The following is a 26,171-nucleotide window of genomic DNA, read 5'->3' on the forward strand; positions in this document are numbered from 1 at the left end:
ATCACCAAGTCCAACCCTTTACCACAGAGCTCAAGGCTAGACCATGGCACCAAGTGCCACGTCCAATCCTGCCTTGAACAGCTTCAGGGACGGCGACTCCACCACCTCCCCGGGCAGCCCATTCCAGTGTCCAATGACTCTCTCAGTGAAGAACTTTCTCCTCACCTCAAGCCTAAATTTCCCCTGACGTAGCTTGAGGCTGTGTCCTCTCATTCTGGTGCTGGCCACCTGAGAGAAGAGAGCAACCTCCTCCTGGCCACAACCACCCTTCAAGTAGTTGTAGATAGCAATAAGGTCACCCCTGAGCCTCCTCTTCTCCAGGCTAAACAATCCCAGCTCCCTCAGCCTCTCCTCGTAGGGCTGTGCTCAAGGCCTCTCCCCAGCCTCGTCACCCTTCTCTGGACACGCTCAAGCATCTCAATGTCCCTCCTAAACTGGGGGGCCCAGAACTGAACACAGTACTCAAGGTGTGGTCTAACCAGTGCAGAGTACAGGGGCAGAATGACCTCCCTGCTCCTGCTGACCACACCATTCCTGATGCACAAGGGAGAGAAAGGAGGCTGCTGGCAGAGGTGCTGCAGAGCAGGGCTGGTGGGACACCGGATGAAGTGTGTGTCACATGTGGCATGTATTTGTGTGATGTGTATGTGACACCTAATGACAAGCCAAGAATGGAGTTAAATGGTGAATGCTAGAAGAATGGAAATAGCAGTGGGGCTGCAGGTTCAGTGATGTGCCAGGTTTGTTGGAGTGCCAAGGTATTCTGACTGGCAGAGTGAAAGAAATTCTATGCTGGAAACTGCCATTCTGCATGAAAAAGAGATGCCTTGGAGTTTTTTTGGTGTTTTTTTTTTTTTAGTTAAGAAGCCCCACAACACTCTCCTGTCACTATGAGTGTATCTTTAATTATCTGGAAAGCATGGCTGCATCCTGTGGAGGAAAAGATCAGGGAAATCAGTGATTGCATTTTAAGGACTGCACTCAATAAATATTTCTTATTTTAGCTGTGGAGATGTAGAGCAAGAGGGAGAAATGGATGGAGAGGAAGGACTGGAGGAAAAAATAAACCATAACAAAACAACAAAAAGAAACACAAATAAAGCATAGATGACTGCTGGTGTACCAATACATGGTATTTCATTGATCTATTTTTCCTATTCTGTTGTATTTCCCAGCAGGAGCTCTGTGATGCTAGAATGCTTTTGAGGACAGGGTTAGCATGTGAGCTCTGAATACTGATATTATTATAGCCAGCAGCTCTGGGTGTCATAAAGAAATGATTGAATGAAAGAGGTGGATAAAATCACTAAGATTGACCTGGCTGCAAGTGAACTGCTCATCTGCTGCCTGGTAACAAATACCCAGTGCAAAACTGAGCTTATTTGTACATAATTTCCCTCAGGATTCTTTTTCAGAAGTTCAAGACAGTGTCTGAGAACAGTTTCAGCAGATGTGGTTGGTGATGCTGAGGGGGCTCCACTCCGCCTTGGTTGCAAATGAATCAGTTCAGTTTGGGGAGGGCAGAGGCGCCTGGTAGTCTGGAGATGGGATTCTGAGAGCAATGAGGCTCATCCTCCTGTCATCATGTGTGGGTTGGTAATGGCAGGAAGGAAGGGAAACACCAAATGTTAATAAATATCTTATTTGGGGATCTGCAAAACATTTTCCAGGATACCTTCCTCAGCCATGCAGAGCCTGTGTGGCAAAACATCTTCATGTTTTGCTGCTTGGCAGACTATGAAATGTACTTAAGTCGCAGTGCTCTGTCCTTGATCACAGAATCATTCTGATCTCCCACTAGTATTTTTTTTTTCAGCCTGACATCTTCATTTCCTGTGGAATGAAGGCAAATATATATTCTCAGCACAACTCTGACGTTTCTGTGCTGCCAAGACTCAGAAGAGTGGCTTTAAAACTAAAGCAAAAGGCAAGGCACACTTGTGCAGTGTCTTTATGTGGCAGGTCCTGCTCCTCCCTGGAGTGCTGGCTGCAAGGTGCTGTTGGCCTTGGTGGAGACTAAGGCACAGGCTGTGCAACAGCTGTTGGATGGTAGCTTTGTATGCTCTCCACTGCCAGGGTGGAATCAAAGAGATACCATCCCAGAACATGCTTAGAACAAGGCTCCAAGTACAAGAATGTTTGTTACACTGGTTTTGACCTGGATCCTAGAGCTGTGGAAGTCCTCCTGTGCTGGTTTGAAGCTCACTGGAATATTTTAATGAGATAAATTAGATCATTTGTTGTGAAAAGAAAATTATGATGAAGTCTATAGCACTCATTGGTTTGATGAGAGGGATAAAAATCCACAAAGTAAACGATTTTCCCCACTCTGCTCTGGGAGGCTGGATTGCTCCCTCTTTGTTCTTCTCTAGTATCTCTCCACTAATCTTGGCTAACACTTAACAACCTAAGCTTTGCTGGTTGTTTTGTTTGCCTGTCTAGGAAAGTAGAGGGAGAATGAGAGGGTATCTTTGAGCCCCTTTTGGGCAGTTTTTTTGTCCAGGTGGGAGTTTGGATTGCTGCATTATTTTGGGTTCATACATAATTGTAACTACCTAGAAACATCTTGTGTATATATGCTTGTAAATTAAGCTCTGCTGTAAAAACAGCTTCATCTTACTCCCAAGACTGAAAGAGGATTTAATAAATGGTTGTAAATATCTGAGGGCTGGGGGTCAGGAGAGGTGGGGGGAGAGGCTCTGCTCACTTGCTCCCTGGAACAGGACAAGGAGCAATGGATGTAAGCTGCAGCACAGGAGGTTCCACCTCAACACAAGGAGGAACTTTATTGTAAGAGTCCCAGAGCACTGGAACAGGCTCCCCAGAGAGGTTGTGGAGTCTCCTTCTCTGGAAACTTTCAAGGCCTGTCTGGATGTGTTCCTGTGTGACCTGAGCTAGATTGTATGGTCCTGCTCTGGCAGGAGAGTTGGACTCAATGATCTCTTTGGGTCCTTTCCACCCTCTGACATCCTGTGATCATGTTAACACAGGGCACTGCTGTCCCTGAGCCTTTCCCTCTCTGGCAGGTGACTATCCTGCTGACCCATGCAGAAAACAAAGCCACTGGGGCACCTCATGGGCTGTTGCATTTGGCTTGTGATTTGTGGGGTGTTGTTTAGGCACCTGATGGTAGCTGATGTTAGCAGCTGTTACAGTCCTCTCCAAACACTGCTATTGCACAGGATTTTATATCAGTTCACTGAGAGGCTGAAACAATGTTAAGGAGGAATAAGCATGGGAAGTAGCTGTGAGGTGAGCTAATAGCTGTTTGGTAAAACAGAAGCTGGCTTGTGAACCAAATTAGAAATGAAATTAAAACAGCTTCTCAGATATACTTTCTTTCCACTTTCTTCTGCTCCTCTGGGAGCTGAAATGAGAGAGAATATGACAAAACACTGAGCTTGAGCTTGCTTTTCTGCTGAGTCTAGACCTCCTGTAATCCTTATTGCTTGTGCCTGAGCAGTGTTTGAAGGATGACAAGCAAAGGGGTTTTGCTGTGCTCTCTAAAGAGATTCATGTGCAAACAAAGCCTCCCTGGCTGTATGACTCTCAGCTGGACTTCCGTGAAGCTCTGATTTGGCTGTGTGGTATCTCCTGCTGCATGAACTGTAGCTCACCTTGGATAATTTAATGGTAGTGCCTGGCTTTTCTACAACCTCTGTGCACACTTCTACTTGGAAATATGTTGGAACACCTGTGTGGTTTACATTGCTGTGGCCAAAAGTACCTGAGCCTCTAACTAGCACAGCTGTGTTTCCCTGCACCAATGTATTTGTCCTACTGCCACAAATGAGGAGAAAGAAGCTGAGCTCAGAATGTAACTGAACTTGGGGAGGACCTGGGTCAGCCCATTTGATGTAAGGATACTTGAGAAATGAGCAATGCAGGAACTCACAGATGCATGTGTAGGGTGAATGCTCCCTCCAGTATCTTCCCATCCCCAAGGAACACTGATCTGGGCCCATGATGCTGATCTTACTTTTCCTAACCCTTGGCACTGGCTGTACAGCAGTAGGTCATCTGCAGCAGGGCTGCCAAACCTCTGAAAGATCCACTAGGGACCTAGTCAATTTTTATTTCTAATTAAACTGGTGTCTGCAATGTGCTGGAGGAAACAGGTAGAAGGCACTGCCCTAAACGAGATCTTTAGGAGCCAGCAAGGCAGGAATTTGCACCAAGCTGTGTACTTTTGAGTAGGCAAAGATGAAAGAGACAAACCAAAAGCCAAGACACCACTACAACTTCAGCCACCAAGTCTTTCCTACACTGATTTTTTTTCCCACCCATAGCCACCTTCACAGAATCACAGAAACATCCAGGTTGGAGAAGCCACTCAGGATCACCCGCGAGTCGAGTTATAATAATTTTGTGACTAAATACTGAAAAGCCTCTTCCAATATAATCATTGTGTTTGCCACTTTATGAAATAAATAAGAGTGAATAAGAGTGATCTACTTTTGCCTGTTCCCTGCGTTGTGATGGTTTGGGTGTTACCCAGCCCCTGCTTTGCAAAATCACCCAGACTAGACTCAGCCACTGGGAACTGAATGAATGAAGCTTTATATTTACAGCTTAGCACGATATGCAAGCAGATATTTACTATCTATACAGCTATAGACAGAAATATACAAGTTAAAAATTAATACAGAAGCACAACAGCCCTCCCAGAAACCAGAGTCCCCAGGAGGGGCTCCCAACCACCCTTCCACCTTCTTCCCACCTCTATACCTTAGCCCAGACCTTGCCTTATGCTCAAGGTGAGTTTGGAGGGTCAGCCAGGGGAGTTAGGGAGCAGATGAATTAGTTAAACAGCAAGTTAGGTTAGAGAAAGAAGTGCAGCCCAAAAGCCAGAGAGCAAACTACTGTGTTATCTATGTTTGTGTTCTTGTTCTTCTACATCTCAGCAAGCCTATGAGTGCAGCAGCCATCACCACCATTTCCTACAGGCTATCATCTAATTCTTCTCACCAAAATATCCCAGCTAGGCTCAAACTAGTACATGCATGTATAAACTTCCAACCTCTGCATTTTGAACCTTGTGAATAAGTTTTCTGGTAAGTTTTAGTGTTAATAAATAGTTTTCATAGTTACTAACAATCATCACCTGGATATCAAAATTAATACACGTTAATTAATTTTGCTTAATCCATCAGAAGGTGCTTTACTATTCTCTTTCTTCTTGGGTTTGGTTTTAGGTTGGGGGTTTTCTTGTTTGTTTTTTGTGGGTTGGGGTTTTTGTGGTTTGTTGGGTTTTGGGTTTTTTTTTTACTGTTGCTTTGGAGGGATTTCTGGTGTTTTGCCTGAGACAACCTATGCATAAAGTAAAATGACTGCTTCAAAAGGCTCAATGCTGTAGATGTTCAAGAGGGAGTAAGCAAAGTTGGAGGATCTCAGTGTAAATATAGCTACCTGATCTCATATCCCTTCACCAGGTTTGACTTCCAAATTCCTCTTTGTTCAAGAGCAATGTACTTGCAAGATCTCTGAATTCTCACTGGCAATCTTTCTGCTCCAGAAGCATTTTGGCATTCCTCCTGCAGATGTCATGGGATTCCTATCAAAGTTCACTGACAATGGCATTTTGCCTAGTGCAGCTTCTGGTTCTGTGCAAAAGAATCAGCATGAGCTCTTCTGCTCACCTCATTTCCTGTGGCCTCTTCTCCTTCTCCAGCACTGGTATTTAACCCTCTCATAAACATTTGCAGCACTCAAGCAAGTACTGTTATTCCTACAGGAATCCTACTGTGAGATCAGGAATCCCACTGGGACACTTCCAGCAACAACTCCTCCTGCAGGCTGGGGAAATCCAGGACAACGTACAGCTGTAGCAGCAGTTTGAGCAGCAGTTGCATGCAGAGGGATATGTAGGAGCAAAGGCAGTGCACAGGGAGTTAAGAGATAGATGAGTTTATGCTTGCTGTGTCCCTTGGGATAAAGGCTGGGATGACAGCCATCACTGTTGGCAGAAAATAGAATTCCAGGATTGCCATCTGAAAGCTGGCTGTGCCCACACAGGTAACACAGTGCCCACACCAGCACTGCACCATTGCAGTAAAGCTGGCAGAACAGCAGTACTGCTCACAGGAGTGCTTTAATGTGACCACTTTGTAGCCCACTATCAGTTATTGAGAGAAAAACAGCTTTTTCTTCCCAACTGGGCAGAAGGGATGCACCTGCTCAGCTCTAAACACACTTTGCAAGACTGCAGCCTGAATAACACAATTCTTTAGATCTAAAAAACTCACACTAGAGACTAAGCTAAAAGCTTCTTGTTTGTTACAGCAGATTTGCATCCCACTGGGTTTACCAAAGTGTAATTCCATGGTGTCCACAGGCTTTTAGAGGAGGCAAAACAGAGAAATCCTGGGAAAGCACCCTGTCCTCCACAAGCATCACTTCCCCTGCCCTGTTTCAGCTCACAACGATTGTGAGCTTGTAACATTCATGCACTAGAAATTAGAGAGAGAAAAAAGAGGTTTGCTAGCACTGGGAAGAGCTGATAAAACAGACAGGCAGTCCTGGCTATTTAGAGGAGCCTCCTACAGCAGCTGGAATAATACTGCATAATGGGACTTAGGGGTGAGCTGGGAGAGAAATTGGAGAAGCATTGCAGGAACACCTAAGAAGCTTTAAACACTGAGGAGGATAAGCTTTATGTGTCCAGTCACACATCTCTTATGGCAGGAAACTGGTGAAGGGCAGTAGATGCTTCTTGCCAAAACCATGGTGAACCCATGGCAGACCACCACACTTCCCTCACCTCCTGTCCTAGGGGCTGGCAGTGCAAGAGAGCAAGATACACTGCCCTGCTTGCACAGCTCCACTGCCCTCCATCTAACCACAGTGCAGCCAAACTTTGCCCCACTTTGCAAAATCACCCAGACTAGACTCAGTCACTGGGAACTGAATGAATGAAGCTGTATTTGCAGCTTAGCACAATATACAAGCAGATATTTACAATATATATACAGCTATAGACAGAAATATACAAGTTAAAAAGTAATACAGAAACACAACAGCCCTCCCAGAAACCAGAGTCCCCAGAAGGGGCTCCCAACCACCCTTCCACCTCCTTCCCACTCCTGTACCTTACCCCAGACTTTGCCTTATGCTCAAGGTAGTTTGGAGGGTCAGCCAGGGGAGTTAGGAAGCAGAAGGATTAGTCACACAGATGGCAGGCTAGGTTAGAAAGAAACTCATGCATCCCATGTGTTCCTGTTCTTACCCATCTCAGCAAGCCTATGAGTGAAATAGCCACCACCACTGTTTCCTTTTCACAGCCTATAATCTAATTCTTCTCACCAAAACATCCCAGCTAGCTTCAAAGTAGCACACTGATCATCCTGAATTCTTCAAAAGAGGTTGAGACATTAACACGAGAAGGAGCTCGCGCTGAGGGAGAATCTCTCTGGTCATTTATCATCTGGTTTGCTCCTAGGGAATTGGCCAACACTTAATATACAATCCTACCTGAGCACCTCCACTGGGAAGTTTCATATAAACACTGAAAGATAACAATAGTAAAATTTGGAAAGCTTAAATTACAGACCTATAACTGGAGGTTTAAGTCCCCAGTTCACTTGGAAATGAAGAGGAGCTATAAATTAGAAGAAATACAAGCTCCAGAAGTACACATCTGTGCTAGATTCCACTTTATACACCCAGTATAAATTTCCCTTTTAGACAGGGGAAGATCTGTTCACTTATTTCCCTGAAAACAAGTGCCACAGGATAGACCTGGAGCCTGATATATTATCTCTTTGCTGGATGGCAATGGAATGTAATTAACTCCAAGGCCAAGACATAAACCACCAACAGACTGGCAGCTGCCCTGCAGGCTTTTTGCTAAGAGCACAGGTAACCACTTATCAAACAAACACAAGGATCCAGATTCCTTGCAATCACTTAGCTGAGACCCTTCCACATCTCCAGCAGGACCTCTAAAGCCAAAGGCTACAAGCTGTAACTCCACGGCTCATGTAGAAACTAGTTGCCTTGAAATGCAAATAGTTTTAAAGCAACCAAATAGTTTAAACTCCCAGCGTGTAGAAAGAAAATGTCATTATTTTATAGTGATCTGAGGTGCTCCAGAGAGCAGACAGAAAGGCACAGTCCCTGAAGACCTTACAATCCAATTAACTTAATTAACCATGGTATTTCCCTAGTTCCTGGTAACTCCTTAAATCAATGAACTAAAACTTCATAGAGAAGTACATAACTAGGAGCTCTATTGATTATATCTGCACACAGCACTGCCTGAACTCCCAAAGTCATGGCTTGGCATAAAAGCTACAAAAGATACTTCAGTAGCAGTCTTCTTTATTATCCCAAAGCCATGTGCAGGTATCAGAGCTAGGAAAGAAGGGATCAAGAGGCAGGGACTGAAATTTTCATAGCAAGAGAGCAAATAAGCACAGGGTCAGCATGAATCTAAATTATGAGAAGCAAAAAAATAATAGTTACTATATTACTCAGCTTTAAAATCAAACTTGTATTTGTTCATCACCTCTTATAAAGAAGATTCCCAGAGTGTTTTACAAATTCATAAGAAGGACAGACCTGCTCTAACACATTTCTCCACACGTCCTGTGGCTATCTAAAGCCCAAAACAAACAAGTAGCTCCTCAGTGCAGAGAGGACCGAGGAAGGCAATAAAGAAAAGCTACAGTGAATTTGTCTGCAAGATAGTTCAGATACCCACACACAAAGAGGAGAAAGGTGCTTTATACCAGCTCCAGCCCCACTGTTCATTGGTTCCAAGTCCCCTCAGCAAGAGCACAACCTCTGCATTTTATAGGTGAATAGAAAGACCATGGCCACATTTAAATACAGGGCACACATCCCAAATTTTGCTTCCCAGCACAAGACAGTGTCAGCCTCTTTTGCTTTATTGCCAGTGGCTCTTCAGTGCTACTCTACTTACAGCAGCATAACCATGCTGGGACATGGCACTGCCATGACCAGAAACTGGACCTAAGCTCTATACGGTTGAGTCCAAAGGAAGCCACGAAGAGGGCTGCAGCAGCTCTGCTATGAGGACAGGCTATGAGAGTTGGGGCTCTGCAGCCTGGAGAAGAGGAGGCGACTTTGAACAGACCTTATAGTGGCCTTCCAGTATCTGAAGGGGACCTACAGGAGGGCTGGGGAGGGACTACTGACAAGGTCTTGTAATGACAGGGCAAGGGGGAATGGGTTTAAATTGGAAGAGGGGAGATTCAAACTAGATGTTAGGAAAGGGTTCTTTCCAGTGAGACACTGGCACAGGTTGCCCAGGGAGGTTGTGGCTGCTCCCTCCCTGGAGGTGTTCAAGGCCAGGTTGGATAAGGCCTTGAGCGACCTGTTCTAGTGGGAAGTGTCCCTGCCTATGGCAGGCACTTGGCACTGAATGATCTTTGAGGTCCCTTTCAACTTAAATCATTCTGTGATTCTTCTGAGCTTGCAAGGCCCCAGCACTGAGCCTTGCACTGTCTGAGCTTTTCCTGACCTACCCACAGCTTTCACTTGATTCAGCCATGGTAGCCATTACTCTAATGGATCTGGGCATGCATAACAAGCAGTGGTTCTATGAAGAACGAGATCTTCATGACCAGCCTGATACAGGGCAGAGAAATAGTGTACTTGAGGAGCAGAGACAGAGGATAAGGCTGAGACCTGGGGCTGGTTACTTCTAGAAAAGAGAAGACTGATCTTAGGTTTACAAATATCTGCAGGGTGGGTGCTAGTCTCATTTCAATTGTTCTGTGATAGGACAAGGGGCAATGGGCACAAATTAAAACACAAGAAGTTCCACCTCAATATGAGATAAAACTTCTTTATCTTAAGGGTAACAGAGCATTGGAACAGGTTGCCAGAGAGGCTTTGGAGTTCTCCTTCTCCAGAGTCTTTCAAGGCCTGTCTGGATGCATTCCCATGTAACCTAGGTGATGCTGCTTTGGCAGGAAGGGTTGGACTCCATCTTCAGAGGTCCCTTCCAATCTATGCCATGCTATGATATGGCTAAGGGAACGCCAGCACAGGATGGGGCACTGGAAACTGTACAACTCTAAACAGCTTTGCCACAACCAGTTACAGCAAAGCACACCTGGAGCTGAGCTGAACTGCCTGCAAGGATGATAACGAAGAGAACAAACAGCATTCAGTACACCTAAGCTGCAATGTAACCTGGAGCTACAGACTGATGTACAAAGATGTGAAAATATCTTAGTAAGCAAAAATTACCTCAGGCAGATCCTAACTGAGGAAGAAAAAAAAAAAACATCAATATGAACACTCTATCCCCCTTGGTAAGAAGAATGTGTAACAATTTTATCTGCATTCTCATTATTCTCTCTTTTCTTGCAACAGTTACAGCCAGACTAGTTAAGGATTGGACTGCCATCATTTCAATTATGCTCAGAAGAAATTGTTGGCTTTATATATATAAAAGGGTGTGCTGCTGCTTCACCCATAAAAAATAAAATAGTTGTGAGTGCAGCAGTAGTCACAAGGGGACCCCTGAATCCCCTTTCACCAGCTCTTGTCCAGGATGATCTATTACCTCATCCTAATGACACCAAGGAGGTTGTTCATTTTCAAACAGGTCAGTGAGTCATCATTTTAACTCACTTCCCTCCACTAAAAATCAATGAACTCCTGAAACAGCATTATCCTGGATGACTGGGGTTTTAACATCTCACAAAGCAAGTAGATGCCTGAGGTCCCTTCCAATGCTGGGCTGCCACAGGCTGACCATGAGGATGGGCTGATTCAGTTTTGTGGGAATCAACCACATCCTGGAAGGAGGACACCTGTCAACAAAGGAGTTTTTGTGGATGCTTGGCAGATGTTTTCCTGTCTTCTCTTACAGTGAAATGGAAAGGAGTTGCACCAATAAACCCATTCAGCCATGGCATGGTCCAAACCAACTTCATTCTCTTACATACTTGGCCACATAAATGAGTTTTTCTACTCCCCCTACCCATCCCCAAATCAAATTGCTCTTTTCCACTCTATTTCAAGCTCCTACACAGGAAGAGAGGGAAATATCTCAAAAATAAAAATAAACATTTATCTCTTCAAAGAGCTTCACCCCCTTTACTCACACAGCCTTCCCCAAATATCGTCAGCAACACTGTCCTCTCACAGCCCAGATCAAAGAGTTCGTGTTGTATGATAGAGCCTATCTCACCTCCAACTCATGAGCCTGACTAATGCACTGTGTCAGAACTGTTTAAGGGTTTAATAGCTTGCCACTAGCTAACTAACCCAGCTGGTTAGCTGCAGGCCGGGGAGGTGACAGGTAGATGGGAAACAGAACTCACACAACAGCTGTCACATCTGCTCACAGCAGTCGTTCATCAAGGAAACCTGCTGGGCTCCAGTGTGAAACTCTGAGTGAGGAAAGCTACATGTGGGGAAGAAGGTTTGCAGTAGGAACAGTGTCCAGAAATGAGCTTGCAAAGCTGGGGACATCACAACTCTGTTATGCTTTCCTAGCTTTTGTTTATTTGCCATTGAAGTTTAACAGGTCAGGCACTGGACAACCCCAGTGTGCAGGGGTGCAGCTGGCAATATTGCACCTACTTAGAGGCTGCAAAAAGTCTCTGGATTCAGTTCCTTGCAGAGTTAGATTCACATCAGGAAAAGCTCTGCACTTGTTCATATGATTCTATATATACAGAGGAAATTCCTCAATTGTTTTAAAGCACTGCAGAGGTGGCCATAATCACCTGCCCCCACGATGGAAGGCCAGCTCTTTCGGTGCTTTTTCCTTACACCCTGCTGCAGAGCTCCCTCTCTTCTCCACAGGACATCAGGCCCAGGATACCAAGACAGAAGCACAAGGGATCCCTCTGCAGTGCAATTCAATACTGCTCTCTGTATGCTTCAGCCGACAGCCAGCTGTGCAGGAGCTGGATTTCTATAAGCAACTCACAGCTGTGGAGGGAGATAACAGAGAAGGAAGCCCTCTTGCTCCACAGCCCCTAGCCCTCACTCCCACCTCCATGGTCTCCACCAGTGCATGCAAACCAAGCAGCCAACATTGCAGCTAGCAATTAAACATCGTGGCATGCTTTTTCAGGAGAGAAATGCAGCACAGAAAAAATGACACCGTAAGGATGTGAAGCTCATTAGATAAGTCAGTGGCAAGGCAATGAAGGGTGGTCAGAAATCAGTGTTCCCTTGCCCTGCTAGGAAGCCCCAGAGGAGAAGCTGTTTTAAGCAACAGTCAGGGAAAGCAGATGGGTGGCAGAGGACAGTGCTCCCTGGCCAAAAGCCACACTTCCTCTTAATTATTTGGAGGCAGAAAAGGGATGGCATTCATTTCAGTGCTGCCTGTCACTGAATCACTCCTGGGCAGTAAGTGACCCTTGGCAAGGGACAGCCCCAGAGTGCAGGGGTAGTGCTGCCTGCCAGAACAACATGAAGTTCCTCATGAGGAAAACCTGGTCTTGCAGGCTACAGGCACATAGCTTCCTGTACCCAGGCAAGGATAGGGTACAGCAAGCCCTACAGAAGCCCAGCATCACAGCCTGGTTTGCAAATTCTCTGCTTTTGGATCCTCACCCCACTTACCAACAAGCCCCCGTGCAAGCACAGTAATAGTGAAGAGATTATATCAAAGTAAATCAGATTATGCCAAAAAAAAAAAAAAAAACAATTACAATGGCTACTCCAAAAAGAACCAAAAACCAGGAGCCAACCTTACACACAGCCAAACACCCTTGGCACAGGAGGGAGTAGGGTGGGTGTTGGAAAAGAAGAATAACTACAATTAATTAAGACAGACAACTCAGCTTTGTTACATCTGAATTGAGGTCTCCAGAGGCTGAGGAAGCAGCATGACTGACGAGGGTGAATTTTGAAATTCCTCAAAGGCAGGCTGCCTGGACGTGCAGCCAGACCCATGCTGACAGAAACGCTGCTAACAGCACCTCATTTGCTGGAGGATTATCACTTGATGTAATGGACAGAAACTAGATTAGATAGCTGGGAAAACTTGCAACACAGATCATTACCGTAGAGGGAAATTTTTGCTCACTTCAATAGAACTTTGTGTTCTGCCCTGCTGTTTGCTGCAGTAGATTTGCAGCCCAGCACTAGAAAGACATTTTCTACCATTGGTCATTTTTTCCAAATATTTGGCACACTTGACATGATTCTGAGTACGAAGAGAAAGACAGCCATGAAGTTACAGTCAATAACTGCACTTCCATATCTGTTTTTATCCAGATATCAAAACTTTTCAGAGCACAGTCATTATCCATGTTCTGCAGACATGAAGGCTGGGGCACACAGAGGTTTGCAGACTGCTGTTCTGAGTGGCGCAGTACTCCTCACTCCCATTAACTTCAACTGACAGAAGATTTCCCCACCACTCTGAGAAACTAAATTATCATTTTGTTTTACTCAAAGCCCTACACTCAGTCAGGAATAGAGTTAGGCACAGAACCAAAAAGGCCTGTGGCTCAATCCCCAAGCTAATTAATAAGTGCCAGCCACACTAGAATTGCTGCAGTCACCACGGGGATATGACCTGGTCTGCTAGGGAACACAGCAGCTGTTTAATGCATTCAGGTACTACTCTGTAAAAGTATTTGGATGGAACCTGCACACTTTGTGGCTTCTGCATTAAGAAGTATGTAAAGGCAGGAGCACCAGGCTCTCCTTTATCCTTATTCACTCTCCAGCAAGGTGTGTTGATTTCTGTAGCACAAAGCTTAAGCAACTCCTGTCTTTCATCTCCTCCAAAGAGACCGTGTACCACCCCAGTTTGAAGGGGGAAAATCAGAGACGGAAAAAGGGCAAAGAGATGATGCTCCCAAATGGGAGGGAATAGATTGAAGCTTGAGGAGGGCAGATTTAGCCTAGATATTAGAAAGAGATTTTTTACAGTGATAGTAGTAAGACATTGGAACATGTTGCCCAGAGAGGTTGTGGATGCTGATGGTTTTCAAAACCAGGTCTAGTAGCAGGCTGTTCTTATACATAGCAGGGGACTTGGAACTAGATCATAGAATCAGCCAGGTTGGAAGAGACCTCCAAGATCACCCACTCCAGCCTAGCACCCAGCTCTAGATAATCAACTAGACCATGGCACTAAGTGCCTCATCCAGGCTTTTTTTTAAACACCTCCAAGGATGGCAACTCCACCACCTCCCTGGGCAGCCCATTCCAATGCCAATCGTTCCCTCTGGGAAGAACTTCCTCCTAACATCCAGCCTAGACTTCCTCTGGCACAACTTGAGACTGTGTCCCCTTGTTCTGTTGCTGGTTGCCTGGGAGAAGAGCCCAACCCCACCTGTCTACAGCCTCCCTTCAGGTAGTTGTAGAGAGCAATAAGATCACCCCTGAGCCTCCTCTTTTCAAGGCTAAACACCCCCAGCTCCCTCAGATCTTTAAAATCCTTTCCAACCAAGACCATTCTGTAAGTCTATGAAGTGGGAAGAAGAGCGAGAGGCAGTACTGCTCCCTGCCTCACACAGATCATGAAAGGGGGGCTCAGGAAGCTTTCATGCCTGTACAGTAAGGAGACTCAACTTAGAATAAAAGGCAGGCACAGTTATTTTTTTTTAAAAAAACTTATCTAGAAACAAAATATTAACTCCCAATAGAGTTCTCTGCTTAGGTTTAACACATAGCTCTGAGATAAGCTGCTAGGAATCAGCTACTAACTCATCCTCCCAGCTCTTTCCCCAAGTTCATCCCACTGTGACAGCCCCAGGGAATTTCCCCTGACTTCCAGTAGGCAAAAGCAATGGATCTGAGCAGGCTGGGTTTAATGAGGGAGCCCCACTCCTGGAAATGCCATCATATCCTGCAACATACAGATGCTCAACCTGCATCAGGAAAGCACACTGGCACCAAGAAAGATAAGAGCAGCTTAGCATGGTTAATTTCTGTGAAACTGTCACCCTGCCTGACAGTTTGCCTTATTCTTCTCCCCCTTGTTTCTTTGCATCTAATTTCTGGATAAATCTTCAAGGCCTCTGCTGCAAGGGGATGCAAATGAAGAGAAGCCCTCCTGCCCCACCCCCTCCCCTGCCATAAATCTATACACTGCTTCTGTGGTGACTGCACTTGTCAAACTGGGACCAAAGGTAAGACAGGGGCCCTTTGTGCCCACACACTGCAGAACCACCTACATTTTGCCCAAAGAACAAAGAAAACATTTGTTTTTTTTAACGGAGGGCAGAAGGAAAGAAAAATCCAGACACCTCTTTCAGCCCTATTCACAGGACCACAGGATGTTAGAAGTTGGAAGGGACCTCCAGAAATCATCCAGTCCGACCTCCCCTGCCAGAGCCAGACCATAGAATCTAGCTCAGGTCACACAGGAACACATCCAGACAGGTCTTAGAATCACAGAATCAACCAGGTTGGAAGAGACCTCCAAGATCATCCAGTCCAACCTAGCACCCAGCCCTAGCCAGTCAACTAGACCATGGCACTAAATGCATCATCCAGTCTTGAAAGTCTCTGGAGAAGGAAACTCCACAACCTCTCCAGGCAGCCTGTTCCAGTGCTCTGTGACCCTCAGAATAAAGAAGTTTTTCCTCATGTTGAGGTGAACCTTCCCATGCTGTAAGTTTGTGGGGTTTTTTACCTGTTGCCCCTTGTCCCATCATAGGGCACAACTGAGAAAAGTTTGTCCCCTCCCTCTTGACCCCCAGTCCTCAGATATTTATAAACCTTGATTAGATCCCCTCTCAGTCTTCTCTTCACCAGACCAAAAAGTCCCAGGTCCCTCAGCCTCAACAGGACTCAAGAGAGATCCCCCAACCTTGATGCCTCTAGAAGCAGCTCCTCTCTGGGGTTGTACAAGGCAGTGCTGAAACGTGAGCCAGGACCTTTATTTCTCTGCACAGACGAAGTGTCACCAAGATGACTAACAGCATCACAGATACAAGAAAAGGTGACAACATCTATAACCCAAATAAATACTCAGAATAGCCTCTGACTCTGGCAACAAAGCAGCAGCCAAGGTTAATAAAACCTCTAAAACAAAAGCTGTGTAATGCCTCGTTCAGAGTGGCAATAAAGTTGTTAAGCAAAAGTGTATTACTTCCAGACAACTTGAAGAGTGTACAACTGAATTTATTTTGCAGCCTCAGCAAGAGGTTTCTGCTCATCAAGATGAAGCAGTTCAGCTGGCAGGGTCACTGACATGTTCTGGTGAAATACACACATAAGACATGGATCAAACCACATCTTAATGCACAGGGTTTCCTTGATCACAAACAGCACATGGTAGTCCCCTTTCTCCTTCAGTGCACAGTGGTCTCGATGCAAACTCCTCAAAGCTGTCAGAGGAAACTGTTTGATTGAACTAATTTCCCAGTGGCAAGCAGCTCACCCAGTGCTATCAGTAGAATCAGCAAATCTTTTTCTGGAGCCAGAAAACAGTTCTGGCTCAAAAATGAAACTCGGTAATTAATAAATGCCAAGTTCAGCTACCATTAATAAGAGGGGGAAGTCAGTCACAGGGAAATCACCATAATGGTGAAATGTATTTGGTTTAGTTATTTGAATTTCTTCATCTTCCAAACACAAAAGGGCAGGGGGAGGGTGTAAGGAAAAAAAATGGATACATTCACTTGACAAGAGAGCTGGGGGGAGGGGATACAAAATCCTACTTGAATTTTAAACTGAAAGCTTCATTAATTTTTCTTTCAAAGGAAGAAGTCCATGGAAAGATCGAGTACAACTAGACAAAATGCAGACCTGTCCAAGAGGAGATGTTTTGTCCCAGCATATGGTTTACCCAGGCCAAGAACTGCAGAACAGAAGGTACCATTTCCAACAGAGGCCATCAGCATCTGATTTATTTTCCAGATCAAATGTTACTCACACTCCAACCCCAGTTAGAACAGTGTCCATCCACAGTAGCTGTGATTGGTTTAGGAATGCAAACAGACATTTGTGTGGTGTAACTGCATTTGGCCCAAGACATGCACACAGGACATGTGGGGTCAGCACCAGCATTCGCCAGAGCAGGAGATGTGTGGCCTCTCTGGGGAAAAGACGTCATCATCAGGAAAACACAGAGCAAGTTTTCAGCTTGCTCTAGATATTATGCAAGCCTTTCAGGCATAGGTCACTGCTCTCAACCTCAAGGGTTAGGGCTGGCTCTTGAAAGAGATGGCTCTACTTATTATAGAATCAATCAGGTTGGAAGAGACTTCCAAGATCATCCAGTCCAACCTAGCACCCAGCCTCAGACAATCAACTAGACCATGGGACTAAGTGCCTCATCCAGGCTTTTCTTGAACATCGTCAGGGATGGTGACTCCACCACCTCCTTGGGCAGCCCATTCCAATGCCAGTCACTCTCTCTGGCAAGAACTTCCTCCTAGAACATCCAGCCTATACGTCCTCTGGCATAACTTGAGACTGTGCCCCCTTGTTCTGTTGCTGGTTACCTTGGGGAAAAGACCAACTCCCACCTGGCTACAGCCTCCCTTCAGGTAGTTGTAGACAGCAATTAAGTCAGCCCTGAGCCTCTTCTTCTCCAGGTTGCACACACCCAGCTCCCTCAGCCTCTCCTCACAGGACTTCATTCCAGGCCCCTCACCATCTTCATCACCCTTCTCTGAACATGTTCCAGCACCTCAACATCTCTCTTGAATTGAGGGGCCCAGAACTGGACACAGGACTCAAGGTGTGGCCTGACCAGTGCTGAGTACAGGGGCAGAATAACCTCCCTTGTCCTACTGGCCACACTGTTCTTGATCCAGGCCAGGATGCCATCACATCTCTTTCAAAATAAGTCATTTTATTCAACTGTAAAGAGTCAGATAGTTTTAAAAAGCCATTTTTATTCTAAACCACTAATTTTTATTCAAAAATGGGACCGCAGCAAGGCTACACAGGTTTTACAACAGAAAGATATAACCCAGCATAAAGCATATGCCCTGGTGGAGAACCCTTCTTTGGCCATCCACCCAGCAAAGGCCTGGCTGTGGGTATAACACAGCTCCCCTGCACTGTGTCTGCATAAAAGAGGCAAACAAAAGAGCAATGGGGAAAAAAAAAAAAAAGGCAGGGCAAAACATCCATCTCTGAGACTTAGAATCACTAAGGGTGGGAAAGACCTCTGTGATCTTGAATCACAAAATCATTCAGGTTGGAAAAGACTCTCAGGATCACCAAGTCCGACTGATATCCCTACTCTATAAGGTGCACCATAAACCGTCCCCAAGCACCACATCCAAATGACTTCTAAACACATCCAGGGTTGGTGACTCCACCACCTCCCTGGGCAGCTCATTCCAATGCCTGACCACTCTTGCTGGGAAAAAACTTTTCCGAATACCCAGCCTACACCTCCCCAGTTGCAGCTTGAGGCCATTGCCTCTTGTCCTATCACTATTTACCAATGAGACCAACACCAATCTCTCCACAATGTCCTTTCAGGCAGCTGTAGACAACGATGAGGTCTCCCCTTCAGCCTCCTCTTTAGAAGGTTAACCTAACACTGCCAAGTCCTAACACTTGCCAGTTTAACCTAAGCAATCTTCATCTCAGAGCAACAGAAGATCTCTAGGTCAGCAGCTGCAATCACATTTCAAGACTGAATCAATTCCAAAGAAAGGTCCCTTTCCTGGGAATTGTTCATAGTGCTTTTCCACTATGCTTGGCATGAGCCCATAGCAACACCAACAGGTTTGGAGTACAACAAGCATGGCCTGAATCCAGACAGATCTGGCAATTCTCACTCTGAAATTCTCCTGGCTACCATAATTCATGGTTTCCATCAAGGTCTTCAACTTCCTGAAAGGTTCCGCTCACACTTTCCAACCTTGGCACTCTAAAGGGAGAGTGTGCCAAACCATTGCAGCTGATGCATTTGCCCAGTGCTGAGCATCATCACTCAATACTGCTAACAAAAATGCTTTGCATGAAGCCCTACAGAGTGTAACAGCTTAAGCAAAAGCAGAACTGCATGATGTCTGTACAGCTTCACATGGCCAAATTCTGTCAATACAGGATCTAGTTCGGGTTGTAAAAACTGGCAGACCACTTCAAAATCAAAAAAAAAAGATCAATCTCTGCCTTTAATCAAATCCCAACAAGGCTTTAGAGTCGTTCTGTAAAACCCTTGTGGCTTCATCTCCATGTAGTGCAGGGCTCCTCAGTCAGGGCTACATTTTACGACTGCTGAAGCACAGGATCAAAAGCAGCAGCCCAGACTCAACGCAGCGTGACAGTGTGACAGGCAGGCAGGAAGAGAGCAGACGAGCACAGAGCTTGGCTGCAGCTATTACTCTTGCACTCGATGGGTACCAAATCCACATCAACATATTAATGAACGAAAAGACCCCATCAAAGTCTAGAAGGATTTGCTCTGGCTGTCCCATCAGTTTGATGAATGAACATTATCCCTTAAGCATTACCACCACGGCCTTCAAGCAATCCTAATTCCCCACCACAGTTGACTGGAGGGTCAGAACCTCTATTTCTACATTTTGTTTAAAAGCAGTGGCCTGTATAATGAATATTACCAACAAACAGCAGCCCATAAATTCCTGAGGGCTGTGTGTGCAAGTCCTCATCTGTGACAAAGCTTGGATGCACCATAAAGTATCAGTATCACATGCAAGAATATATTAGATGCTGAATTCTGCGGACAGACATAACAGCTCTTTGACCCCAGAGCAGCTCAACTGCACACCATAAGTGAGAGATTCTCTGTTAAAATTCTTTACTGAAAATTAAGTACCAGCACAATAGATCACATCACTGTAGTTTGGACAAAGGGACTCTGTAAGGTAGCAGACTAAAACTGAACGGACTCAACCTGGCACTGAAAGCTGGTCCTAAGACAGCTGGAGGAATGCAGAAAAACCTCCTCTCTGAATGACTGGATTATTTCTGATGTGGCAAGCACAGAACTTTATGCAGCAGAATAGTTCAACTGATCACCATCACAGTCTGCAAGATCAAAATGTTTATGTGCAACAAACAAGAAGAGAAGAGAATTCACATTATTTTTAAATTAATTGTTTTAGTTATTCTACACATCACAGGCAACAGGGAACTCAGTGAAAGATCTTCTAATTTTCTGCTAATCAGGCAAAGCCAGCAAATATTCAGCTTATAGGTTTTTTTCTCCTTGATGTGTATGATTAAATAAAGAATTCCATTTCCAGCCTTAATCACATTTTCACATCTATGGAGCAAAACATCCCAGTGCACTGTTCTGAGGACAGAGCAAAAAGCTGATGTTTATAGCCCAGCTGTTATAAACCCCCTCAAGACAGGCTGATGTGGTATTTTTACCTTCCTATGATAAAATTTTAAATAGCTCTGCCAAATCCATGTAAAACCACCCCTTTGCTAAATTTTCCCCAGAGACCCACTCCTGCCAAATTGCACCTGCAGCAAGACAAAGCAGGCAAGAAAGGGAGACCTTGCAATGGCTTTTTAGTTTGTTGCACTCACCCTGCACCACAAAGGAATTGCCTTTCCCCATGCACCACAGGACACCTTTGCCCATGGCTGCACAGCAGCAAAATGCCCCTATATGCTCCTACAGCTGTTTCCAAGGTAACCAGCACGGAGCCATATACAAGGGAAGGAAGCAAATAGCAGCAACACGATTCTGCAACACTGTCACTTCTTGGAACAAGTCTGAGTTGCCCCTTGCCTTGCCCCCTCCTTTTCAGCTGCTCCATCACCCATGCAGAGGTTGGGTAACTTCACATTTTATAATCACATTACATCAGCCTTTCTTAAGGTTTGGGGGTTGGCTTGGTTTTTAATAAGGCATCCTGCTAGAGTGAGAGTCAGTTTCTCTGGTTTTACTGAAGGAAAATCATCTGGGGGAGGAAGGGGAATTATATCAACAACCCAAATTTACACTCAAGCCCTGTATTCCCTCCCAGCAAAGTCAGAAAAATATCTCAGGTTTAATAAAGGGTGTCTGCCCACTACTGTGACCCATGTTATGCAAATCGTATGCCTCTAGATAACACTTATTTTCATCAGTTAGGATAAAAACATCCTCACCACTCTGTCTGCTGATACAGTTTATCCTTTCTAGGCATCCAGTTTCCACATCTACTCAGCTGTGCCAAAATCCCCAGAGTTTCCCACCTGCCCACGTAGATTCGTGCTCCCAAAGCAGAAATTAGTCTTTGCTGCTTTTGCTACTGAAATTCTGGAAGCAGAAAGAATACAATCCAAATCCTGCCATTCTCATATAAAGGACAGAAGCAAGAAGTGTGTGAGGGGGGGAAATCTGGATGAGAAAGGCTCTGTCGTGGCCAACTAGTTCTCTCCACTGCTTCAAGAGTGAGGCAGGTAGGTAGGTATCAGGGTGATAGATCAGCACAAGATCTGGCCACACAGCCACCCAGTAATGGTCAGAACTGCCAGGCTACATGCTCTAACCTCTGCCCCAGGTCAGAGATAATCCCACAGTGAGAAGTAAATCAGCCCCCTGACTCGGGGGTAACAGGGCAGTTATCAATACCAGCTGGAGGGAACATGTTTTTGCCAAGAATTTCCAAATCGTCGACATCAGTTTTTTTTCTGCATGAAACAGGAGTAGCAAGTCCCATGCACGACCCCCTTGTGGTGGGGAACAGCAATACGTGACAGAACGGATCATTTCTGCACAGTGGTCAGGAGTCACACACACCTCCATTCCCCAACAGATGAAAATGTTAAGGTAAAGCACACATAAGGAAACTTACTGCAGGTGGTGATTTGAAACTGCAATCACATTTCAGCCCAGTTCATGTACATCTCACATTTCCCTATGTTACTTACCATGGCTGACCTTTGGAGTGCCAACTGTGATTAACGAAGCTTCCAATCCAGCACTGAATGGCTGCAGATTGCAAGAGATGCTCATCACATTAATATTCAGTAACCAAAATATACCTCTCTACTAATCACCACTGTGCTCCTGATGAGCACCAGGATGTTTGCTTTGGAAACGTGAGCACCGTGGTCCTGAGAGGAAGTTAACATGGCCTATAGCTGTGTGCCTGGGGAAGAAGCCAGACAGCTCAGATATCTGAACCAAAGTCTACCACATCTGCATAGTCATAGAAATGCCAGTGAGGAAGACCTAACTTGTTTTGAAGAAGGAAAACCAGAAGTCATGATTTCTCCATAGAGCATTTGGAGGATGGTTTGCAAAATCAAGATCTGAACAGGACTGCACAGAGATTTCCCTGGCAACATTATACAGGACAATGTGTGAAACCTTCTCTACCATTCAAGCTAAACCCCATATCATATCTGTTAACATTGCAGTGCTACAAAACGATTATCAAAACCTCCTCTGCTACCCAGAGGCTGCAATATGACCATCAAACTGGCCACCTTGGGGAAAAAGAAAAGAAGTTCCCTACAAACTTAGCTGTTCTTTAGCAGGCATATACTTCCTCCTCTACAGAGCACGTCAGTTTGAGCTGCCAAGATTTGTTCCTCCAGATACACTATTCTGGATTAAGTATATAGTAAATTCCAAAGACCAGCTACTCTTGAGCCACCCATAGAAACAGATGCAATATCACTAGGGAAAATGCTCAGCATACCTGTGAAGGGATAAACATTGGTCACAGACTCCCTGCAGTGCTATGACTGAAATGAGAGGGAGGGAAGATGAAGAGGAAAGCCATTACACAGACACCAAAGACAAGTGCCAGTATAGACATGAAGTCACAGAGAAAGTAACCTGACAAACACAGTAACCCAGTACAGCTGCATGGCAAGGCCTTGCTGCTGGAAATGTTTCATAAGTCCACTAAAGCCATCCCTGGTCCAGTGGTGCAAGAGCATCCTTGTCAGCTGCAGCAGGGCAGCATTACAAAGCACTGCACCATAACAGGATTGAAGTCACAGTAACAAGTCTCAATGTGTAAAAGAGAGGATTAATTCACTCCTCTACAGGACAAAATTTAACAGCTCTATCTCAGGTGGCTGGAGTCTCCAGTGGAAGCCGTGCTCCCAGAGGAGTCTAACATCAGAAAGAAACGCTGCTCTCCCAAAGCAATAAGAGTAAGGGAGCAGCATCAGGCTCAGCAGCTTAATGACTCTTTCCTGACATCTTTTAGGGCATCCAACAGCACAGTTTCTCTTTGTGTTTATTAACCAGCAGGACCAGACAAGGTTGCATTACTCACACCAAATGATACAACAGTGCCGCTTCAGATATTTGGCAAATCTGCTTACCAGTGCACCATCTAGAGAGGCAGGCAGGGGAAGAGATGCACAGGGGAAACCCACCATTAACCACTTGCAGCAAAGCAGCTGAAGTTACACACACGGATTCCTGCTTACTTCTGCCTATCCCAGCTCAGCTCCTCCACCTGAGCACTGCACTTCATCCCAGAGACATAAACTTTCCCCACCTCTCTCAGCCCTGTTCATTTATAAACCCAGGAGTTGAAGCGCAAGGTTTAAACCTCCCATCTGCTGTGCCACCTTGTGGATGTCTTCTGCCGACTTTTATGAGCTGCAGGTCCAGCATTTATTTAACATCACACTCCTGACCATGTAAACAAAAGAATTCACAGTCGCTGTGAGCAACAGTAAGCAGCACAATAGGAATCAGACTACCACAACACGTCTTTTGTGCAATGTGCAAACCTTTTAATCCCCAACTGGAGTTGGGGACTGGTTGGGGGGGAAGAAATACCAGCTGAAAACAGCAGCACCAGTAGCTTTAGAAAGTTAGAGCTCAGATACTGCGAACCCCTCTAAATACCCAGGGAGGACCACATAGGCACCTCTCGCTCAGGCTTGCCCCCTCCTCTTTAAGATACCAGGTGAAAAAACAAAATCAGAATCCAGACGAGTCCGGGAAGAGCAGGACAGATTCGCTGCAGCGAAGTTTAACGGCACGAGGAGCATCGCCCCCCCCTCCAGCCCCTTTCCTCTCGGAGTCCCATGCCCGCAGGAGATCATCCCCCTCCCGGGTAGCCCCCATCCCACCACACACACACACACACACACCCTCCAAAAAGAAGAAAATGACATTAAATGAATAAAAGGAAAAGGCCGGTCAGAGGGCGAGGGGGAAGCCGAGCACCTCCATCACCTCCATCCCTCCTTTTCCCCTGGCCGCGCTCACCGTCCTCCTGCATCCGCTGCAGGCAGAGGGCGAGGCTCTTCCTCCAGCCCGGCATGGCGGCGGGGGCAGTACTGCCGCCCCCCGGGGCAGCGGCACGGCTCTACGGGCCCGGGGGGGCCAGCGGGAGCGGCGCTGCCGAACGCGGCCGGGCTCCCCGGCGCTTTATTGCCGGGCGGTGCATGCGGCGGCGGGGCCGGGCGGGGCGGGGGGAGCGGAGCGGCGCTGCCCGCCCCCGTCTGCGCACACCCCCGCGGGGTGCAGCAGCAACGGATCCCCTCCCGCCCCGGCAGCCGCCGATGGCGAGACAGAGCCGGAACCGGAGAGGGGAGCGTCAGAAAGAATTATGCGTCTGTATTGTCTGCTGGAGGGGTCTGCTGAGGCAGGAGGGGCCCCGCCTGCTGCCGAGCACCGGTCTCGGATCCGCACCGGCGGCTGCTGCTGAGCGCAGAGCGGCGCAGGACGGGTGCGGGAACACATGGGACAGCACAGACACGCTCCGTTCCCTCCTACAGCCCTCTCACAGCTGTAGCCCTCTCAAAGCGGGCAGGCTGGGCGCCCAGCACAGCCGTTCTCCCGGGATCCCTCACTCACTCCAAAGTTGGATTCTCGGTAAACAATCATACAGCAGTCAAGCCGATCTAGTCCATCTTTTTCAAGCAATTGAAGTGCAGGGGAGGACCGAAAAGCATCTTTGTCGTTCTTTAGTATCCCAAAGGTTTCGGTGCTTTGAGAGGAACACAAAGCAGCTGTTTATTGCCTATGCCAGGGCATTCATGGCTTTAATTTCCTGGGGCAACATATCTCTGCAATGACTAGCAGCTTTTTTTGCTCTTCATTAGGCCTTTATTAGCTGGCTGCTAGGTCTCGCTCTGCATCTCAGCCTTCGTCTCTGAGAATACTAATATTACATGTGACATCTGCTATAACCTAAACTATCATGGCCCTACCTCTCCCTGGGATAGCATGAGCTGACTTCAGTTTCAGAAGTCTACTGTGTAATAACACCCAGACCAGACAGGCCAGCTGCAATGCCAAAGGAACACATCTGTCCAGATGCATCCACACAGCCTTTGGCTTACTTTTCAGATGAGCTTTTCTGTCCCTACCTAAATGAAAAGCAGTTGTCATAGCACAGCCAAGCAGCCTGCTAAGGGGTAGCAGCCTCACCTCCCGTGTTCTGCCTGCAGCTCATCTCTGAGAAGCATTCGCCGTTTTGGGTGCTGGCAGCCAGGTTTACAGGGCAGCCAAGCATGACAGGCATGTGTCAACCTAGGCAGAAGGAGTCCAGAAACCAGCCCACTGCCTGACAAAACCTGATGCAGCTCAAACCGGAGGCATTTGGGACAGTGTCTGCTTGAAACAACCTCCTGCAGCTCTGCACACATCAAGGGAGAAAACTAGTTTCTGCATTGAGGATCTGAAAGCAGAAAGAGTCTGCGACTCAATTCCAGAGGAGTCTGAAGGTGTGAGGATCCTAACTGAGGTACTTAACTAAAGTTTAACCCATAAACCCATGAGAACAGCCCTCTTCATTTAAGCATAAGGATTTGCAGCACTGCAGAGGGCAGGCAATGCCTGAGAACTGCATGAGAGGTTCCCACCACATCGAAGGAGAGTGGTGCTGTAGAGACTGACTGCCTTCCATATTTCTAACTGGGGAGTTATCCATCAGTTTAAAGGACAGTGACTGGAGTGATGGCACCTGAAGGCTTATTCCAGCCAGCAGGAGCAATCACTTTTGAGAGGTTTCCCGAGGACTAGCAGCAGCGGGAGCACTGCTATAGCTCAGACTCTGCTTGTGCCCCACCAGCAGTACAGAAAAATTCACCTGAAACAAAAAAAAAGGTATTTTTCCCCACATTTAACATTAGATTGGAAACATAACTAAGGATTCTTTCCCCATCCAGATACAACTTCTTAAAGAGCTATTTTATTTATGTTAAATACGGCACATTTCTGCAGCTTCCTCCTTAGGGGAAAACAAAGCCCCTCTGCCATTTCACCACAAATATACCTGGTACCTTTGGGGCTCACCACAAATCACAAATCTGTAGCTTGATTAGATCAGGGCACATCACAGAAACGTACAGGAAGCTGGTGA

At 46.2% G+C, this 26,171-nt stretch overlaps 1 protein-coding gene across 1 annotated transcript in view; it reads right to left on the minus strand.

The window, feature by feature from the left end:
• Window positions 1-24,246, minus strand: part of GRIP2 (glutamate receptor interacting protein 2) — a 348,398-nt gene extending 324,152 nt beyond the window's left edge. Inside the window, exon 1 of the mRNA XM_064156872.1 lies at window positions 24,071-24,246. Coding sequence (XP_064012942.1) covers window positions 24,071-24,125 — 55 coding nt within the window. The 5' untranslated portion in view covers window positions 24,126-24,246. The remainder of the gene's footprint in view (window positions 1-24,070) is intronic.
• Window positions 24,247-26,171: the final 1,925 nt, after the last annotated feature.

Source organism: Pogoniulus pusillus, chromosome 16 (genome assembly GCF_015220805.1).
Source record: "Pogoniulus pusillus isolate bPogPus1 chromosome 16, bPogPus1.pri, whole genome shotgun sequence".
Lineage (NCBI taxonomy): Eukaryota > Metazoa > Chordata > Aves > Piciformes > Lybiidae > Pogoniulus > Pogoniulus pusillus.